This window comes from Monodon monoceros, unplaced genomic scaffold (assembly GCF_005190385.1).
Source record: "Monodon monoceros isolate NGI ecotype Baffin Bay Population unplaced genomic scaffold, NGI_Narwhal_1 Super_Scaffold_20, whole genome shotgun sequence".
NCBI lineage: Eukaryota > Metazoa > Chordata > Mammalia > Artiodactyla > Monodontidae > Monodon > Monodon monoceros.
Window position 1 is genome coordinate 104,109,715 of NW_021703777.1, and position 19,374 is coordinate 104,129,088.

A 19,374-nucleotide genomic window follows, 5' to 3' on the forward strand; every position below is an offset into this window, starting at 1 on the left:
GCTCTACCTTCAAAATATATCCAGAATATGAAAACTTCTCACCACTTCTACTGCTAATTTCCTGATTCAAGCCACCATCATCTCTTGCCTAGATTATTACAATAGCCCATGACTAGTCTTCTAGATTCCATCCTTGCCCCTCCTTGGATTTTTCTTACCATAGCAGGCAGAATGATCTTGTTAAAATGTTTATATAAGAACATGTAGCTTTCAGTGGCTTTCCACTACCGACAATAAAAGCTAAAGTCCTAACTATGATCTATAACAGCAGTCCCCAACCCTCTTGGCACCAGGGACCAGTTTCATGGAAGACAATTTTTCCACGGATGGAGGCGGGAGGGGAGGAATGGTTCAGGCGGTAACGTGAGCCGCGATGGGGAGGGGCAGAACGCAGCTTCGCTGGCTTGCTTACCCGCCCGCCGCTCACCTCCTGCTGTGCGGCCCTGTTCCCAACAGGCCGGGACCGGGACAGGTCCCTGGCCAGCGGGGTGGGGACTCCTGATCTATAAGACTCTGTGTAATCTGGCCCTTCAATTACCTCTTTGACCTTCATCTCCTTGTTCACTGTGCTCCAGTCACACTGGTCTCTTGTCTCCTGGCTGCTCCTTTGACATCCCTGGAATGCTTACACCTCAGGGCTGTAGCTCTTGCTGCTCTTGCTGTTGCTTCTGTTTGGATTGCTCTTTCCCTCAATTCATTAAGGCATTTATTCAGAAGTCACCTTTTCTGTGAGCCTTTACCTTACTGAAATATTCAATCCCTCCTTCACCTGAGCACTTAACCTCCATGTCCCTGATTTAGCTGTTTTTTGTTCAGTACTTATCACTACCTAACATACCACAAAGTATATTTATCTTTATTGTCTGCCCCCCACTAAAATATAAGTTGAATGAGGGCAGAGATTTCTGTCGTTTTTTTTTTTTCCATTTACGTAACCAGGGCCTAGGAAAATGTCTGGTACATAATAGGCACTGAAATATTTGTTGAAAGAATGAAATATATATAATAAAGATATTTGAAAGGGACAGATTAAAAGATTAAATAGTCACAAGATTACACAATTTATTTAGAAGTTTTCAATACATATGAAATAAAGAGAAGATCCGTTAATCTTCCTTGGGGTGTGTATGTGTGTGTGTGTATCCTTCATATTAAATAGTGGCAAGTATGGAAAAAACATTAAACTTGAAATGCTGAACTATATACTTATACTTTGACAACAATTATGAAAACAGTTATTAGAAATAAGCAAAATGAAGCATATTCTAATAAATATTTGAAAAGTAATAATTCAAGTTGAACAAATTTCTTTAATATATAACAACTCCTAGGTTCTCACCAGCACCAGTCACTACTTACCAACTAAAGTCAAGTAAATAAATATGTAATATACTCTGTGAGACTGTAATGCCTGTTATTTATTCCTTCTATTATTTCTCCCTATTAAAATTTTAACTGATATTTTCATCTTAAATAATTTCTTAGCATATTGCTATATCTTCATAATACAGTCTGATACAAAAAAGACAGCAAAATAAGATAATTTTGAATACTAGGGTAGTTTAGGTTTTAATTTAAAAAAAACAAATAATGAAATATTTTCTTACAAATATGAAAAATATATAAAATTAGTCTTATTAAGTTAGAGATATTATTAGCTACTTCCCGATTTAAAGCTGGAAACAAACCCAGTGAAAAGAAATCATACATTCACACATTCTGTTTTCTCCAGATCATGAAATTATATGTTCCTGAATTAGCCTAGTGCTAGTCTGCTGAAAGAGTCAGCTGAGTAAATACTGCCCCCTAGCAATAATCAAGAAAGTATAGTGTTATTAACCATTTCATGAAGCCTTTCTATATGGTCTGGTAATGTCAAAGTTAGAAACATCAATAGGAAAAACAAAGGCAGGGGCTCATTAACTTGATTTTCAAGAGCAGAAAATTAAGGCTCAAAAACTTACAAATATATAAAAATGAAAAAGATTAAAAAAGGAAATATTTCTTATAATATAAACTCTAGGTGAATCGTTTGTCAAATGGATTTATTTACAAACATATTATGTGTTCTCTCTCTCTAATATACATAGTAATAATAAAAATTAATACAAAAGGGAGTCCCTTCTAATTGACTTTCTTAATCTATTTTTTTAATGAACATATTTTCTGTTTACCTCAAGTCAAAAGCATTTTTATATTTAGGTTACAGTAAGCCACCTCTGTAAAATGCATGTTGACCATTAGATGGATGCCTTGCAATGATTCTCTGCCTTAGAAAAATGTACATCTAGCCATTCAAGTAAAGGATGCTTGAAAAACAGCAGGTTTTCAAAGCAGTACATTTTCATATATTTTCTTGAAACTTTGAAACTCTGGTTTTGTCATCTGGTAGCTACATATCTCTTTGAACCTTTAGGATTATTGTGAAGATTAGTTAATGGCTCTAAAACACCTGGCAGAAGATGTGGCATATATCAGGTATCAGCATAGGAAGTACAATTATCATTCTTAATAACAGCCCAGAAGCTTCTACAATCGGAAAGTATTTCAACAACCCAAAATTCTGAGTTAACCTCATGAAGCCATCTAACAAAAGCTACACATGTTTTGGAACCAGGAGATAGGAGTGGAAGGTAAAGAGAAGAGAATCCTGAGCTCTGGGAACTGTACATGATGTTTCAGAGGTCGAGGTAGACTCAATTAATGCAAGGCACAGACAAAGAAGGCTAAAGTATTTCTAGTCCTGCTGGCTCTCAGAATCAATATTCCTCAATCCCATGTCAACTACTCTGAGTTCACAAAATTTCAAAAATTCTTACATAAAATCTTTTCCCTCAACTTTTTAAATTCTACAAGATCCTTTATTTTGTCTATATCTGACTCACTATTGCCTTCTTAACCACATATAAAATAACATGACTTGATATGAAGGAAAATTCTTGAAAATCAAGAATACGTCCCATAAAACATTTGTATTGTTCCATTCTGTTACTCATTTTCAAAAGACTGTTAGCTTTTTCAACAATGAACAAAGATGATGGCTTACGTTAAACCAGGATAAATTCGGTGGAATGGGAAAGGGTTTCACGTAAATAAAAAAAACTACATAATACAGGCAAAAGCGGTAATAAATAGCTCTCCTTATTTAATAGTACTCCTATCTTCTTAGAATCTTGGGGAAACATTTGCAAGTACAAAACCTGCTTTCATAACCAGCAACAAGGGGACAAAAGTCAGGAGGTGAGAATTATAAATCTATATGATAACAGTGATTTACAGAGCAACTCTTTAGAATATTTTAAATAGAAAAAAATTATATTCTGATATTTTTGTGAACCAGTAACCCTGAAACAAAAGATTATCTGTTTCTAATCTTTATCTTAATAAAGCAGCCAATAAATACTGCATTCTTATAGATAAAACAAAGTAGTATGGAACACAGTGCCTGGCACATTAATGACTGTATTGAATCTATAAGACGTGCTATGCAACACCTTCTGGGAGACGGAAAAGTACCTTAAAAATCAAGCAATAAAAAAGGTTAAAATTTAAAACTAAGTGGCAATCTCACCAACTCGGACAAACAAGAAAGTCTTTATTGTTATTAGTATCATATTTCCTCCAGCAAAGTGTTTGTTAACTAATGCAGCAAAATAATATATCCATTATAGCTTGTAATATAATGCTTTTAAAAATGTAAATCATATTAACATAACCAAAGAAACAGTGCAACATGAACAGATTCTAATAAGTAAAACAAGAACACCGATAATGGTTAAGCCCTTAATACTAACTATGTACCTGGAACTGTGTTAAACGGTTTATATGTATTATCTCATTTAATCATCACAATAATCCCAAGAGGTAAGATTTATTATAATCAACATTAAGAGGACTGTGGATAAGAAAAACTAACAAGTGTTTGGCTAGTAAGTTGAAGCGTCTGGATGAGAACCCTGCCCCATTTGACACCCGTGTCTGAGTGCTTACCCAAATTGTGGTCACAGACTTCTGGGGACCTTCAAGACCCTTCAGGGGCCCCAAACTTCAAAGCTATTTTTATAACAATACTGAGATGTTTTTGCTCTTTTTTACTATGTTAACATTTGAGCTAATGGTGCAAAAATAACCCACCGGTGAATAAAACTACTGGCACCTCATCACAAATCAAGGTAGTGGCACTAAATTATAGAAGTCATATTCTTGTGAAGGAGTAAAAATTATTAATTTTGTTAAATATCTTTTAAAATGTTCCATGAGACAAAATCGGAAGTATGCATAAAGTACTTGCACTGTGTACCAAAGAAAAAGATTGTCTTGAGAGGGAGCTTCAAGATGGCGGGAGAGTAAGACGTGGAGATCACCTTCCTCCCCACAAATACATCTGAAATGTATCTACATGTGGAACAACTCCTACAGAACACCTACTGAACGCTGGCTGAAGACCTCAGACCTGCCAAAAGGCAAGAAACTCCCCACGTACCTGGGTAGGGCAAAAGAAAAATGAAAAAACAGAGACAAAACAATAGGGACGGGACATGCACCAGTGGGAGGGAGCTGTGAAGGAAGAAAGGTTTCCACACACTAGAAGTCCCTTTGCGGGCAGAGACTGCGGGTGGCGGAGGGGGGAGCTTCAGGGGCCACAGAGGAGAGCGCAGTAACAGGGGTGCAGAGGGCAAAGCGGAGAGATTCCCGCACAGAGGATCGGTGCTGACCAGCACTAACCAGCCCGGGAGGCTTGTCTGCTCACCCACCGGGGCGGGTGGGTGCTGGAAGCTGAGGCTCGGGCTTTGGAGGTCGGATCCCCAGGAGAGGACTGGGGTTGGCTGTGTGAACACAGCCAGAAGGGGGCTAGTGTGCCACAGCTAGCTGGGAGGGAGTCCGGGAAAAAGTCTGGAGCTGCCGAAGAGGCAAGAGACTTTTTCTTGCCTCTTTGTTTCCTGGTGCGTAAGGAGAGGGGATTAAGAGTGCTGCTTAAAGGAGCTCCAGAGGCGGGCACGAGCCGCGGCTATCAGCACCGACCCGAGAGACGGGCATGAGACGCTAAGGCTGCTGCTGCCGCCACCAAGAAGCCTGTGTGCGAGCACAGGTCACTATCCACACCTCCCTTCTGGGGAGCCTGTGCAGCCCGCCACTGCCAGGGTCCCGGGATCCAGGGACAACTTCCCAGGGAGAACGCACGGCGCGCCTCAGGCTGGTGCAACGTCACACTGGCCTCTGCTGCCACAGGTTCGCCCCGCACTCCATATCCCTCCATCCCCCTGGCCTGAGTGAGCCAGAGCCCCCGAATCAGCTGCTCCTCTAACCCCATCCTGTCTGGGCGGACACAGATGCCCTCAGGCGACCTGCACGCAGAGGCGGGGCCAAATCCAAAACTGAACCCCGGGAGCTGTGTGAACAGAGAAAGGGAAATCTCCCCCAGCAGCCTCAGAAGCAGCGGACGAAATCTCCACAATCAACTTGATGTAGCCTGCATCTGTGGAATACCTGAATAGACAACGAATCATCCCAAACTGAGGAGGTGGACTTTGGGAGCAACCATATATATATATATATTTCCCTTTTTCTCTTTTTGTGTGTGTATGTGTATGCTTCTGTGTGTGATTTTGTCTGTATAACTTTGATTTTACCATTTGTCCTAGGGTTCTGTCTGTCCTTTTTTTTTTATTACTTAAAAAAATATTTTTTAATAATTATTTTTTATTTTAATGACTTTATTTTATTTTATCTTCTTCTTTCTTTCTTTTTTTCCCTCCCTTTTATTCTGAGCTGTATGGATGACAGGCTCTTGGTGCTTGAGCCAGGCATCAGGGCTGTGCCTCTGAGGTAGGAGAGCCAAGTTCAGGACACTGGTCCACAAGAGACGTCCCAGCTCCACGTAATATCAAATGGCGAAAATCTCGCAGAGATCTCCATCTCAACCCCAACACACAGCTCCACTCAACGACAAGCAAGATACAGTGCTGGACACCCTATGCCAAACAACTAGAAAGACAGGAACACAACCCCATCCATTAGCAGAGAGGCTGCCTAAAATCATAATAAGGCCACAGACACCCCAAAACATACCAACAGACGTGGACCTGCCCACCAGAAAGACAAGATTCAGCCTCATCCACCAGAACACAGGCACTAGTCCCCTCCACCAGGAAGCCTACACAACCCACTGAACCAACGTTAGCCACTGGGGACAGACACCAAAAACGGGAACTACGAACCTGTAGCCTGTGAAAAGGAGACCCCAAACACAGTAAGATAAGCAAAATGAGAAGACAGAGAAACACACAGCAGATGAAGGAGCAAGGCAAAAAACACCAGACCTAACAAATGAAGAGGAAACAAGCAGTTTACCTGAAAAAGAATTCAGAATAATGATAGTAAAGATGATCCAAAATCCTGGAAATAGAATGGAAAAAATACAAGAAACATTTAACAAGAACTTAGAAGAACTAAAGAGCAAACAAACAGTGAGGAACAACACAATAAATGAAATTAAAAATTCTCTAGAGGGATCAACAGCAGAATAACTGAGGCAGAAGAATGGAGAAGTGACCTGGAAGATAAAATAGTGGAAATAACTACTGCAGAGCAGACTAAAGAAAAAAGAGTGAAAAGAACTGAGGACAGAAAAGAACTGAGACCAACATTCGAATTATAGGGGTCCCAGAAGAAGAGAAAAAGAAAGGGACTGAGAAAATATTTCAAGGGATTATAGTTGAAAACTTCCCTAATATGGAAAAGGAAATAGTTAATCAAGTCCAAGAAGCACAGAGAATCCCATACAGGATAAATCCAAGGAGAAACATGCCAAGACACATATTAATCAAACTCAAAAATTAAACAAAAAGAAAAAATATTAAAAGCAGCAAGGGAAAAACAACAAATAACACACAAGGGAATCCCCATAATGTTAACAGCTTATCTTTCAGCAGAAACTCTGCAAGCCAGAAGGGAGTGGCAGGAAATATTTAAAGAGATGAAGGAGAAAAACCTACAAACAAGACTACTCTACCCAGTAAGGATCTCATTCAGATTTGACGGAGAAATTAAAACCTTTACAGACAAGCAAAGGCTAAGAGAATTCAGCACCACCAAACAAGCTTTACAACAAATGCTAAAGGAACTTCTCTAGGCAGGATACACAAGAGAAAGAAAAGACCTACAGTAACAAACCCAAAACAATTAACAAAATGGTAATAGGAACATACATATCGATAATTATCTTAAATGTTAAGGGATTAAATGCTCCCACCAAAAGACACAGACTGGCTGAATGGAAATGAAAACAAGACCAGTACATATGCTGTCTACAACACACCCACTTCAGACATAGCGACACATACAGACTGAAAGTGAGGGGATGGAAAAAGATATTCCATGCAAATGGAAATCAAAAGAAACCAGGAGTAGCAATTCTCACATCAGACAAAACAGACTTTAAAACAAAGCCTATCACAAGAGACAAAGAAGGACACTACATAATGATCAAGGGATCAATCCAAGAAGATATAACAATTGTAAATATTTATGCACCCAACATAGGAGCACCTCAAAACATAAGGCAATGGCTAACAGCCAAAAAGGGGAAATCGACAGTAACACAATCATAGGAGGGGACTTTAACACCCCACTTTCACCAGTGGGCAGATCATTCAAAATGAAAATAAATAAGGAAACACAAGCTTTAAATGATACATTAAACAAGATGGACTTAATTGATATTTGTAGGACATTCCATCCAAAAGCAACAGAATACACTTTCTTCTCAAGTGCTCATGGAACATTCTCCAGGATAGATCATATCTTGGGTCACAAATCAAGGCTTGGTAAATTTAAGAAAACTGAAAGCGTATCAAGCATCTTTTCTGACCACAATGCTATGAGACTAGATATCAATTACAGGAAAAAATTTGTAAAAAATACAAACACATGGAAGCTAAACAATACACTATTTAATAACTAAGAGATCACTGAAGAAATCAAAGAGGAAATCAAAAAATACCTAGAAACAAATGACAATGAAAACATGATGACCCAAAACCTATGGGATGCAGCAAAACCAGTTCTAAGAGGGAAGTTTATAGCAATACAATCCTACCTTAAGAAACAAGAAACATCTCAAATAAACAACCTAACCTTACACCTAAAGCAATTAGAGAAAGAAGAACAAAAAAACCCCCAAAGTTAGCAGATGGAAAGAAATCATAAAGATCAGATCAGAAATAAATGAAAAAGAAATGAAGGAAATGATAGCAAAGATCAATAAAACTAAAAGCTGCTTCCTTGAAAAGATAAACAAAAGTGATAAACCATTAGCCAGACTCATCAAGAAAAAAAGGGAGAAGACTCAAATCAATAGAAATAGAAATGAAAAAGAAGTAACAACTGACACTGCAGAAACCAAAAGGATCATAAGAGTTTACTACAAGCAACTATATGCCAATAAAATGAACAACCTGGAAGAAATGGACAAATTCTTAGAAAAGCACAAACTTCAAAGACTGAACCAGGAAGAAAGAGAAAATATAAACAGACAATTCACAAGCACTGAATTGAAACTGGATTAAAAATCTTCCGGGCTTCCCTGGTGGCGCAGTGGTTGAGAGTCCACCTGCTGATGCAGGGGACATGGGTTTGTGCCCCAGTCTGGGAAGATCCCACATGCCGCGGAGTGGCTGGGCCTGTGAGCCATGGCTGCTGAGCCTGCGCGTCTGGAGCCTGTGCTCCGCAACAGGAGAGGCCACAACAGTGAGAGGCCCGTGTACCACAAAAAAAAAAAAAAAAAAAAAAAAAAAAAATTTTCCAACAAACAAAAGCCCAGGACTGGATGGCTTCACAGGCGAATTCTATCAAACATTTAGAGAAGAGCTAACACCTATCCTTCGCAAACTCTTCCAAAATATAGCAGAGGGAGGAACACTCTGAAACTCATTCTACGAGGCCACCATCACCCTGATACCAAAACCAGACAAAGATGTCACAAAGAAAGAAAATTACAGGCCAATATCACTGATGAACATAGATGCAAAAATCCTCAACAAAATACAAGCAAACAGAATTCAACAGCACATTAAAAGGATCATACACAATGATTAAGTGGGGTTTATTCCAGGAATGCAAGGATTCTTCAATACACGCAAATCAATCAACATGATACACCGTATGAACAATTTGAAGGAGAAAAACCATATGATCATCTCAATCGATGCAGAGAAGCTTTTGACAAAATTCAATACCCATTTATGATAAAAACCCTGAAGAAAGTAGGCAGAGAGGGAACTTTCCTCAACATAATAAAGGCCATATATGACAAATCCACAGCCAACATCATCCTTGATGGTGAAAAACTGAAACCACTCCTACTAAGATCAGGAATAAGACAAGGTTGCCCACTCTCACCACTCTTATTCAAAATAGTTTCGGAAGTTTTAGCCACAGCAATCAGAGAAGAAAAAGAAATAAAAGGAATCCAAATCGGAAAAGAAGAAGTAAAGCTGTCACTGTTTGCAGGTGACATGATACTACACATAGAGAATAGTAAACATGCTACTAGAAAACTACTAGAGCTAATCAATGCATTTGGTAAAGTAGAAGGATACAAAATTAATGCACAGAAATCTCTGGCATTCTTATACACTAGTGATGAAAAATCTGAAAGTGAAATTAAGAAAACACTCCCATTTACCACTGCAATAAAAAGAATAAAATATCTAGGAATAAACCTACCTAAGCAGACAAAAGACCTGTATGCAGAAAATTATAAGACACTGATGAAAGAAATTAAAGGTGATACAAATAGATGGAGAGATATACCATGTTTTTGGATTGGAAGAATCAACACTGTGAAAATTACTATACTACCCAAAGCAATCTACAGATTCAATGCAATCCCTATCAAACTACCACTGGCATTTTTCACAGAACTAGAACAAAAAATTGCACAATTTGTATGGAAACACAAAAGACCCCGAATAGCCAAAGAAATCTTGAGAAAGAAAAATGGAGCTAGAGAAATCAGGCTCCCTGACTTCAGACTATACTACAAAGCTACAGTAATCAAGACAGTATGGTACTGGCACAAAAACAGAAATATAGATCAATGGAACAGGATAGAAAGCCCAGAGATAACCCCATGCACATATGGCCACCTTATCTTTGATAAAGGAGGAAAGAATATACAGTGGAGAAAAGACAGCCTCTTCAATAAGTGGTGCTGGGAAAACTGGACAGGTACATGTGAAAGTATGAAATTAGGACACTCCCTAACACCATACACAAAAATAAACTCAAAATGGGTTAAAGACCTAAATGTAAGGCCAGACACTATAAGACTCTTAGAGGAAAACATAGGCAGAACACTCTATGACATAAATCACAGCAAGATCCTTTTTGACCCCCCCTCCTAGAGAAATGGAAATAAAAACAAAAATAAACAAATGGGACCTAATGAAAGTTAAAAGCTTTTGCACAGCAAAGGAAACCATAAACAAGACCAAAAGACAGCCCACAGAATGGGAGAAAATATTTGAAAATGAAGCAACTGACAAAGGATTAATCTCCAAAATTTACAAGTAGCTCATGCAGCTCAATATCAAGAAAACAAACAACCCAATCCAAAAATGGGCAGAAGACCTAAATAGACATTTCTCCAAAGAAGATATACAGATTGCCAACAAACACATGAAAGACTGCTCAACATCATTAATCTTTAGAGAAATGCAAATCATAACTACAATGCGATATCATCTCACACCAGTGAGAATGGCCATCATCAAAAAATCTAGAAACAATAAATGCTGGAGAGGGTGTGGAGAAAAGGGAACACTCTTACACTGTTGGTGGCAATGTAAATTGATACAGCCACTATGGAGAACAGTATGGAGGTTCCTTAAAAAACTACAAATAGAACTACCATACGACCCATCAATCCCACTACTGGGCATATACCCTGAGAAAACCATAATTCAAAAAGAGTCATGTAACACAATGTTCATTGCAGCTCTATTTACAATAGCTGGGACATGGAAGCAACCTAAATGTCCATCAACAGATGAATGGATAAAGAAGATGTGGCACATATATACAATGGAATATTACTCAGCCATAAAAAGAAACGAAATTTAGTTATCTGTAGTGAGGTGGATGGACCTAGAGTTTGTCATACAGAGTGATGTAAGTCAGAAAGAGAAAAACAAATACCGTATACTAACACATACATATGGAATCTTAAAAACAAACAAAAAAATGGTCATGAAGAACCTAGGGGCAAGATGGGAATAAAGACACAGACCTACTAGAGAATGGACTTCAGCATATGGGGAGGGGGAAGGGTAAGCTGGGACAAAGTGAGATAGTGGCAGGGACATATATACACTACTAAACTTAAAATAGATAGCTAGTGGGAAGCAGCAGCATAGCACGGGGAGATCAGCTCGGTGCTTTGTGATCACCTAGAGAGGTGGGATAGGGAGGGTGCGAGGGAGACGCAAGAGGGAGGGGATATATGTATATGTATAGCTGATTCACTTTGTTGTACAGCAGAAACTAACACACCATTGTAAAGCAATTATACTCCAATAAAGATGTTGAAAAAAAAATCTGTTGCTTAGTGTAAAAAAAAAAAAAAAGACTGTCTTGAGAAAAAAGCACTTGGGCAATCATTTCAGCTATGAGTGAATGTAGGTGTTTTTTTCAAGAAATGCCATTTTTTACTTGTAAGAATGACATAAAAACAATAATTTTTTTCAGGCTTGGATATTTGGCAGATATTTCTCAAAAATGAAGTGAAACTTTCACTTCAAGAAACAACAATAGCTGTCAGGTGAAGATTAGAATTTTGGAAAACTTGTATCTGCCACTGTTAGCTTGGCAGCTTCTCAATACTTAATGACCTTTTGGATGAGATCAGTGGTGATATTAACGAATGTGATTTTTTTGATATTGTATAATAAAATGTCTCATAGTTGAAAGATCTGCACAATTCAGTGCACCAGTATTTTCTAAATGACCAATGCACAACATTACAAAATCATGTACGGGTAAAAGAGCCATTCACAGTGCAAGACAGATTGATGGAATTGAAAGTAAAAGAATCTGAAAAGTTCATTGATATAGTTTTAGATTGTACATTGCAATTAAGCTTTAAGAAACTACCACTGTCTGAAAAGGTCCTTTGCCATTACATGCCCATGTAGGGCCACCAGATTTTCTTCATGTACTTCAACTAAGACAAGGTATTGCAACCAGATTGAATTTAGAAGCAGGTATGAGAATCTAACTTTCCTCTATTAAGTAGAAATTGCAAAAATATAAAACAATACCACTCCTCCATTATTTTTTGTTTGTTTTGGAAAACAATTATTTTTCAGAAAAATGTTATTTTGTTAACATGCAATGGTTTCGTTATTGTCATTTTTAAATGAATAAATACATAATTTTTTAAATGTCTCAGTAAATACTAAGAGATATAAACCCACATAAAAACTCCGGGATATCTGATAATTTTTAAAAACGTGAATGGGTCCTAAGACCGATCAAAAAGTTTGAGAACTGCTGCATCATACCATATATCCTTCTTTTTTTTTAAAAAAAAATTGAAGTATAGGGCTTCCCTGGTCGCGCTATGGTTGAGAGTCCGCCTGCCGATGCAGGGGACATGGGTTCGTGCCCCGGTCCGGGAAGATCCCACATGCCGCAGAGTGGCTGGGCCCGTAAGCCATGGCCGCTGAGCCTGCGCGTCCAGAGCCTGTGCTCCGCAATGGGAGAGTACACAACAGTGAGAGGCCCGCGTACCGCAAAAAAAAAAAAAAAATTGAAGTATAGATGATTTACAACATTGTGTTAGTTTTAGATGTACAGGACAGTGATTCAGGTTTGTTTTCTGTAGAGTACATTCCATTATAGGTTATTATAAGATATTGGGTGTAATCCCCTGTGCTATGCAGTAAATTCTGTTGCTTACCTATTTTATGTATAGTAGTTTGTTTCTGTTAATTCCATACCCTTAATTTGTCCCTCTCCTGCTCCCTCTCCCCTTTGGTAACCATAAATTTGTTTTCTATGTCTGCGAGTCTATTTCTGTTCTGTATATAGATTCATTTATATTATTTTTTAGATTCCACATATAAGTTGTATCATATAGTATTTGTCTTTGTCTGACTTATTTCACTAAGCATATACTTCCTTTTACTTGTCTCTCAACCAGTAAAAGGATACATTAGATTGAAAACAGAGTGAGGATTTACTAAAGAGGGAAACTTGCTGGATACTTAACTTGTATGTATGTGTTCTTAGCAAGAAGATACCTGGCCTATGGAATTAATAAGTCTTTGGCTTCTGAGATATGAGTCCTTTCTGAAAGGTAATTAAGCTCTATCATAAGAAAGAGAGCTCAGTAAGCCTTCTGTATTTAAGGGCTTTAAAGAACCCAAGGTCAGTAGAATGGGGTTAGGACTAAAGTCAGGGAAAACAGCAATAGCTAGACAAAGGACATATCCTGGCACTCCACAGATGGATTAGAACAGGTTAGTGGGGACTCTTGTTATGGGAGGCTCTAAACAGGGTGCAACTTCCTAATTTACCCTGTAACCACACTTGATAAAAATCTAAAAAGCTCATTGTCACTAATCTCCTCTTTAGATTAAAACCTAAAATTTCTTTATGTAACAATAACAACATGAAGGCCAGGAATGAATGAAGGAACAAATGAACAAACAAAACAAACAAATAAATACATAAATATTTCTGAGAAATCCTTTCACATTTTTGGTTAGTACAAACTCAGCTCAATATAAAATTTGAAAATGACAGTGATAAACTTTTAGGGAGGGAGAAAATCAGTAGTAGTATAAGCATCCATTAAGACTGTAGTTAAATGACAACGGTTTTGCCAGCATACTTGCTTACCACTGAATTTGTTAGCTTTATCTTTAGCAGACAGTTAGGTTCAAGAGGCACATATAGTACTGAGATATAGCCCTTATCATTTCTCTTACTGGCCACCGGACAACTTTTCATAATTTGCAGGTTGAATGCTATTTATAGCATTTCAGAAAAATAGTTTCCTTAAGAATGAAGAAACATACTTTCCTGTTCTCATTTCAAAGGCCTGGTATGTTTTCAGAAGCAGAACATACACCAAGACAGAAATGATAAAAATCACTCTGGCCCCAATTTTGCCAAATACACATTATTCACCCTATTTATATGTAAATCACATAACTACCATGATATATATAATCTAAGCATCACATCAGTGCACAATATTCCTAACTATTCAAGCTTCAGCAGTACTCAGTATTCAGAGTTCTGTGACCCACGGCAAATGGAAAGGAGCCAGAAATCACAATCTTTCCTGCAATAGGAGTCTGCATTTTAATGATGGAAGATTAATGAGGGCTTACTTTGATAGGATTAGTTATTGAGCAGGAAACTCAGTTTGGGATCTCATTACCAAAGTGTCCACATTTGCCCTTGATGAATCTTAGCCTGTATTGTTGTTGGAGGTGCAGAAAGTCACCTAAGAAATCATCTTTTTTTTTTTTCTTTTTAACATCTTTATTGGAGTATAATTGCTTTACAATGGTGTGTTAGTTTCTGCTGTATAACATAAGCAATCATCTTAAAGGTAGAACACTGAAGACAATAATTCGGGGAAAAAAAAAGAAAGCAAGACTGCACATACAAACTAATGACATGTAACTAAAAATAAGTGATTATTAATAGAATAAGAAAAATGTTAGAAAAATTCTCCATTTCATCATACCTCTCCCACCACTATTCATTGTCAATAATCTCTACGTTAAAAACATCAAATCTTTTTGCTAAATTAAATTTAAAAATAGTCTCAACATTTTCATGTTATCTCCAAACTTGAGAAACAGGCCAACAAAACACACACAAAAAAATCAAGATTTCAAAAAACTAAAAACAGGGCTTCCCTGGTGGCGCAGTGGTTGGGAGTCCGCCTGCCGATGCAGGGGACACGGGTTCGTGCCCTGGTCCGGGAAGATCCCACATGCCTCGGAGCGGCTGGGCCCGTGAGCCATGGCCACTGAGCCTGCGCTCCGCAGCGGGAGAGGCCACAACAGTGAGAGGCCCAAGTACCGCAAACACAACAACAACAACAAAAAACCCCCAAAAAACATTCTTCCTATTAACACTTTAACTGTGTTAAATATCTCTCCTTTTGCCCTTTCTCCGTGACAAAAGAATAGTCAGAGAAAAGGGAATTTCCTCCAGGTTAAGATATATTCTCTTTCCCCTAACTGCTCTTTTGTTAACTCTAGGACTCTCAATAGCGATAGAAGTGTTCCCTAGAGGATGTTTGGAAATACATGTAGAGACATTTTTCAGAAATAACGTGTAGGCGTTTTATTGCCACAATGATTAGGGGATTATTACAGACAATCAGTGGCTGGGGGCCAGGGATGCTCAGTATTTGCCACATACTGGACATTCTCAACCCACAAGGAACTGTCCCCCACCCCATGCGACTTATGAATGTCTCATAAAACTAATCACACTATATATATGAATGAATATTACTTTTGCATTACTAGTATTGAAGCTTTTACAAGAAGTTATACAAAAATACCCCAGTAATTATAGGAGAGGGTCATAATGGAGAGGGAAGCTAAATAGAATAAAGATATTATATCAAAATTATTGAATTATTAAATAATTAACTCACCTTATATAGCAGCACATTTAACAAACACTAAAGTGCCCTCCACTCAGATTTAACAAACATTAACTAACATTTTGTCACAAATGCTTTGAAAAACTTTTAAAGCAAAATAGTACATTATAGATTCCAATATAATGGAAAGCCCCTTTCTACCATTCCTCAATTCTAATTCTCTCTTCTTTAAATATTATGTTTTGTACTTTCTATAACTTCTGTAAGATCTTCCTAGATAGAAATTATAAATCTGAGATTCCATATGTATGTCTTCTAGGCAAGCTAGAACTTATTTTTATGTATGGTGTGAGGTTGGCTTTGATTCCCACCTCCCTCCATATAGTTATGCAATTGCATCAGGGCCATTTATTGAATAATCTTTTCAAATTGACTTATAGAGCCATTTCTGTCATATACCAAATTCCATACCTGGATGGGTTTATTTTGTGCTTTCTGTTTTACTAGTTTATATTAATATCACTGCATTAGTTTTCTTCTGGTTAATATTTGCCTCATATTTTTTAAATCTCCTTTTTGACCAATATCCTTAAATTTTTACATTTGTCTCTTATAAACACCATATAGATGGATTTTTAAAAATATCTAATAATTTCCTTTATTAGGTAATCTACTTAGCTTACCCTCTTTCTGTGTTTTCTCTATGTTTTTAAAGGGGTGGATGACTTTCCTTTGTTCCACACTCCCCCATTCCATTTAAAAGTTATACATTTTCTTTCTATTCTTTTAGTGAGTACCATTCAAATTTTAATATGCATTCCTGTACTTCTACATCTCTTGTGAGCAGAGATGCTAACTGCCCTTTGTTCTGCAGTATAGTCTCAACGATGTTTGTACAAAAATAGCCTTGGTAAACAGAGATAGAGTCTCTTTTTGCAGCAACAGACAGGTTTTCTTACAGCCTCAGAAGAAAAAGATAGCCTCTCTCTCTCTCTCTCTTTCTTTCTCTCTCCAGAGTAAAGGGAAGATATGTTTAATATCCATTAAAAAAAAAAAATCAAGTTCCCTAAACTCGGAGTTCCTCTCCTATAACAATCCACTGCATTATGCAGGTATCATTTGGACCCTCTGTGTCGTCTCTATGGGATTTGGAAGCAAGGGAAATCAAGACAAATACACTAATGATCATGCTGCTTGCTGTGCTGTGAGTGAGGAAGTCCTCTGTCTCTGACACAGGAGTCTTGGATTTTCTGCCAATATCCATGAAACAGTAACAGGCTCATTTATTAGCTTTTGAGTAGGGTAAAATCAAATCCCAGATCTGAAAGGATGCCTGACTTGATGTCTAAATATAAAGAGCATATTTACTTTCTCCTCAAATGATACAAAATCATTAGAACACTTTTAAGTTGAAATCCCACTGACTCTTACCTTTCATGTTATTGTTACCTAGAATTTTACTTCCATCATGCTATTAGCCTTTCCCAAATTGATTTTACATATAAATATTTAATAGTCATTGTTTAATTAGACTGCAAACTTGTGAGGATTAGAGGAGTGCTTAAAGAGGGTTAGAGCAGTGCTTAGTGCACAGTAAGCGCTTAATATATGTCCACATTATTTTTTAACAATGTTTTTTGCTTGCCTCTTCTCATATACCATACACTTTCAGAGTTTAATTTTTCTGATTAAGCAAAGATAAGTTATTTTTCCATATGTGATTTTTTAATACTATGTTCATGAATATGTCTAAGGATTTTATCAGACTATCTTTATAATTCCATACATATTTTTCTACATAAATGATTCTTCTCAATCTAAAACTCTGACTAAAGCAGTGTAGTTTTCTCTTTAGTCACTGAGCACAATTAGGTGCTTTCAAGGGAATGTTTTAAAAAGAATTATCCTTTTTTTTAAGTCTATATCACAGTATTTTTTCCCTCAGAAACCTAAAACAATTACCAACTCGGCAATCAGTTCCTTTATAATTTCTTCAACTCTAGCCATAAGATTTAATCTAGTATTGTCTTATGCCATAATGTGAAGCATTATAGGTAGGGTTATGTAAAAATGAATACTTAATATGATAATATATATACTGGTTAAATTTTTACAAAGTTTTCTATCTCTATACATAATTATAGGGTTTGATCTTGTTTTATTTGTTTTATAATATGTATATATATTTTTTGGAGCCCTCATTGAGCAAGCCATGTACTCAAATGAAAGGTATTTCTCCATAAGCCTAGAAGCAAATACCACTGTATATATGAAGGATGGCTACTTTAGGCCTGACGATGACATCACAGAATTACAGTGCAACACACAGAGCAATGAACTAGAATTAGTACACCTATGTTTTAGTCTCTGTTCTCCCACTGGAAGATGAACCAGACTAGGGGCAGAGGGCTGTCAAATGACATAAGTTAAAGTTTTATGTTCTGAGACTATTTAGTTTTGTTACCTTCTCAAACAATAAATTTTTTATCTACTAATGCTGAAATTACTTGCTTCATACACCTTACAGATTTGTCTTGAGAATCAAATGAAATGTTTGTGAAAGTATTTTTAAACTTCAAAGCACCCTGCAAGTATTTATACTGTAAGTGTTACTGTTAACACTTTAAATGCATTAGTATAGTGTTAATATAAACATTTTTCACCCCTAGTCTTACCATCAACATATGGGTTTCTGGATATAAGCCTTAAGAGGAAAGGTATGATCAGGAAACAAAGAAGGTTAAGATAGAATAAGGAGATTGCTATCTCAAAAAGGTTCTTTTTTGTTTTATTTTGTTTTACAAAGTCCCGTGATACTGTACTCCAACTGTCTTTTTAAAAGAGGTTTGAGTCCATGTCACATACTACATGTGAGTAATAGGCTAAGCTATACCTTGGCTAACCTTTGACAGTCAACTCTGACTTTTGGTTTGATAAGGAACCCAAGAAGCTAATGAAGTAAGCCAAAATCTGGCAAAGTTTCCAAGGTAATGTATCAAGCAAAACACAGAAGCAGCTACTTAAGAATTTACTAAGTTCAAATTTCCTACTTCTTCAAAAACAGGCCTGAATATCAAAAAATCCAAGTGAAAACTGCTAACATCACAGTTTAATACAACACTCACACTACTGGGTTTTTAAAAATAATTTGATAGTATCAAGAAAAATAAGATACTTCCCCTTTACTTAAAGTGAGAATATGGAAGGTAACCACACAAACTTTATAACAAAAGACTATAATTAGTAGCAGGAACTTGTTTAGATACATGCACTTCTTAGGACAAAAAAACTTTAAAAACAGTACTTTGTTGTGCTGCCGATTTCTGCTTTATTTTTTTTTACCTCATTTCTATTAATGCAACAAGTACTTACATCTGGAATAAATCCAATTTCATTGAGATGATTGCTTAGCTCTGGATCATGGAATGCAATCATCTGAGAGAATACAGTCAGATACTCTGAAATGACAATAAAGTTTAAGACAATCATTTTTTTTTTACATAGTACTTCAAATAAAGACATTAAATCCACATTAGTTTTATTTACATTTTGAATAAGATTTGGTTTCTCCATGAAGAGAACATACTTTATTAATTTTCTGTTTTGTTACTACTTCAAACATGGCTAATTATTAAACAAAGCTTTTCATTAAAAGCTATGCCACAACTTATTTTCTACCTTCAGAGCTGTCACTTCATTTCCTGAATCACAAATTATTCACATGATGAATGATT

At 36.9% G+C, this 19,374-nt stretch overlaps 1 protein-coding gene across 2 annotated transcripts in view; it reads right to left on the minus strand.

Annotated features, from left to right (window-relative positions):
- The window catches only part of TBCK (TBC1 domain containing kinase), a 228,335-nt gene that overhangs the window by 107,769 nt on the left and 101,192 nt on the right, over positions 1–19,374 (minus strand). For both annotated transcript variants that reach the window (XM_029235214.1, XM_029235215.1), the window contains exon 20: positions 19,013–19,098. In XM_029235214.1, the coding sequence (XP_029091047.1) occupies positions 19,013–19,098 (86 nt within the window). The remainder of the gene's footprint in view (positions 1–19,012; positions 19,099–19,374) is intronic.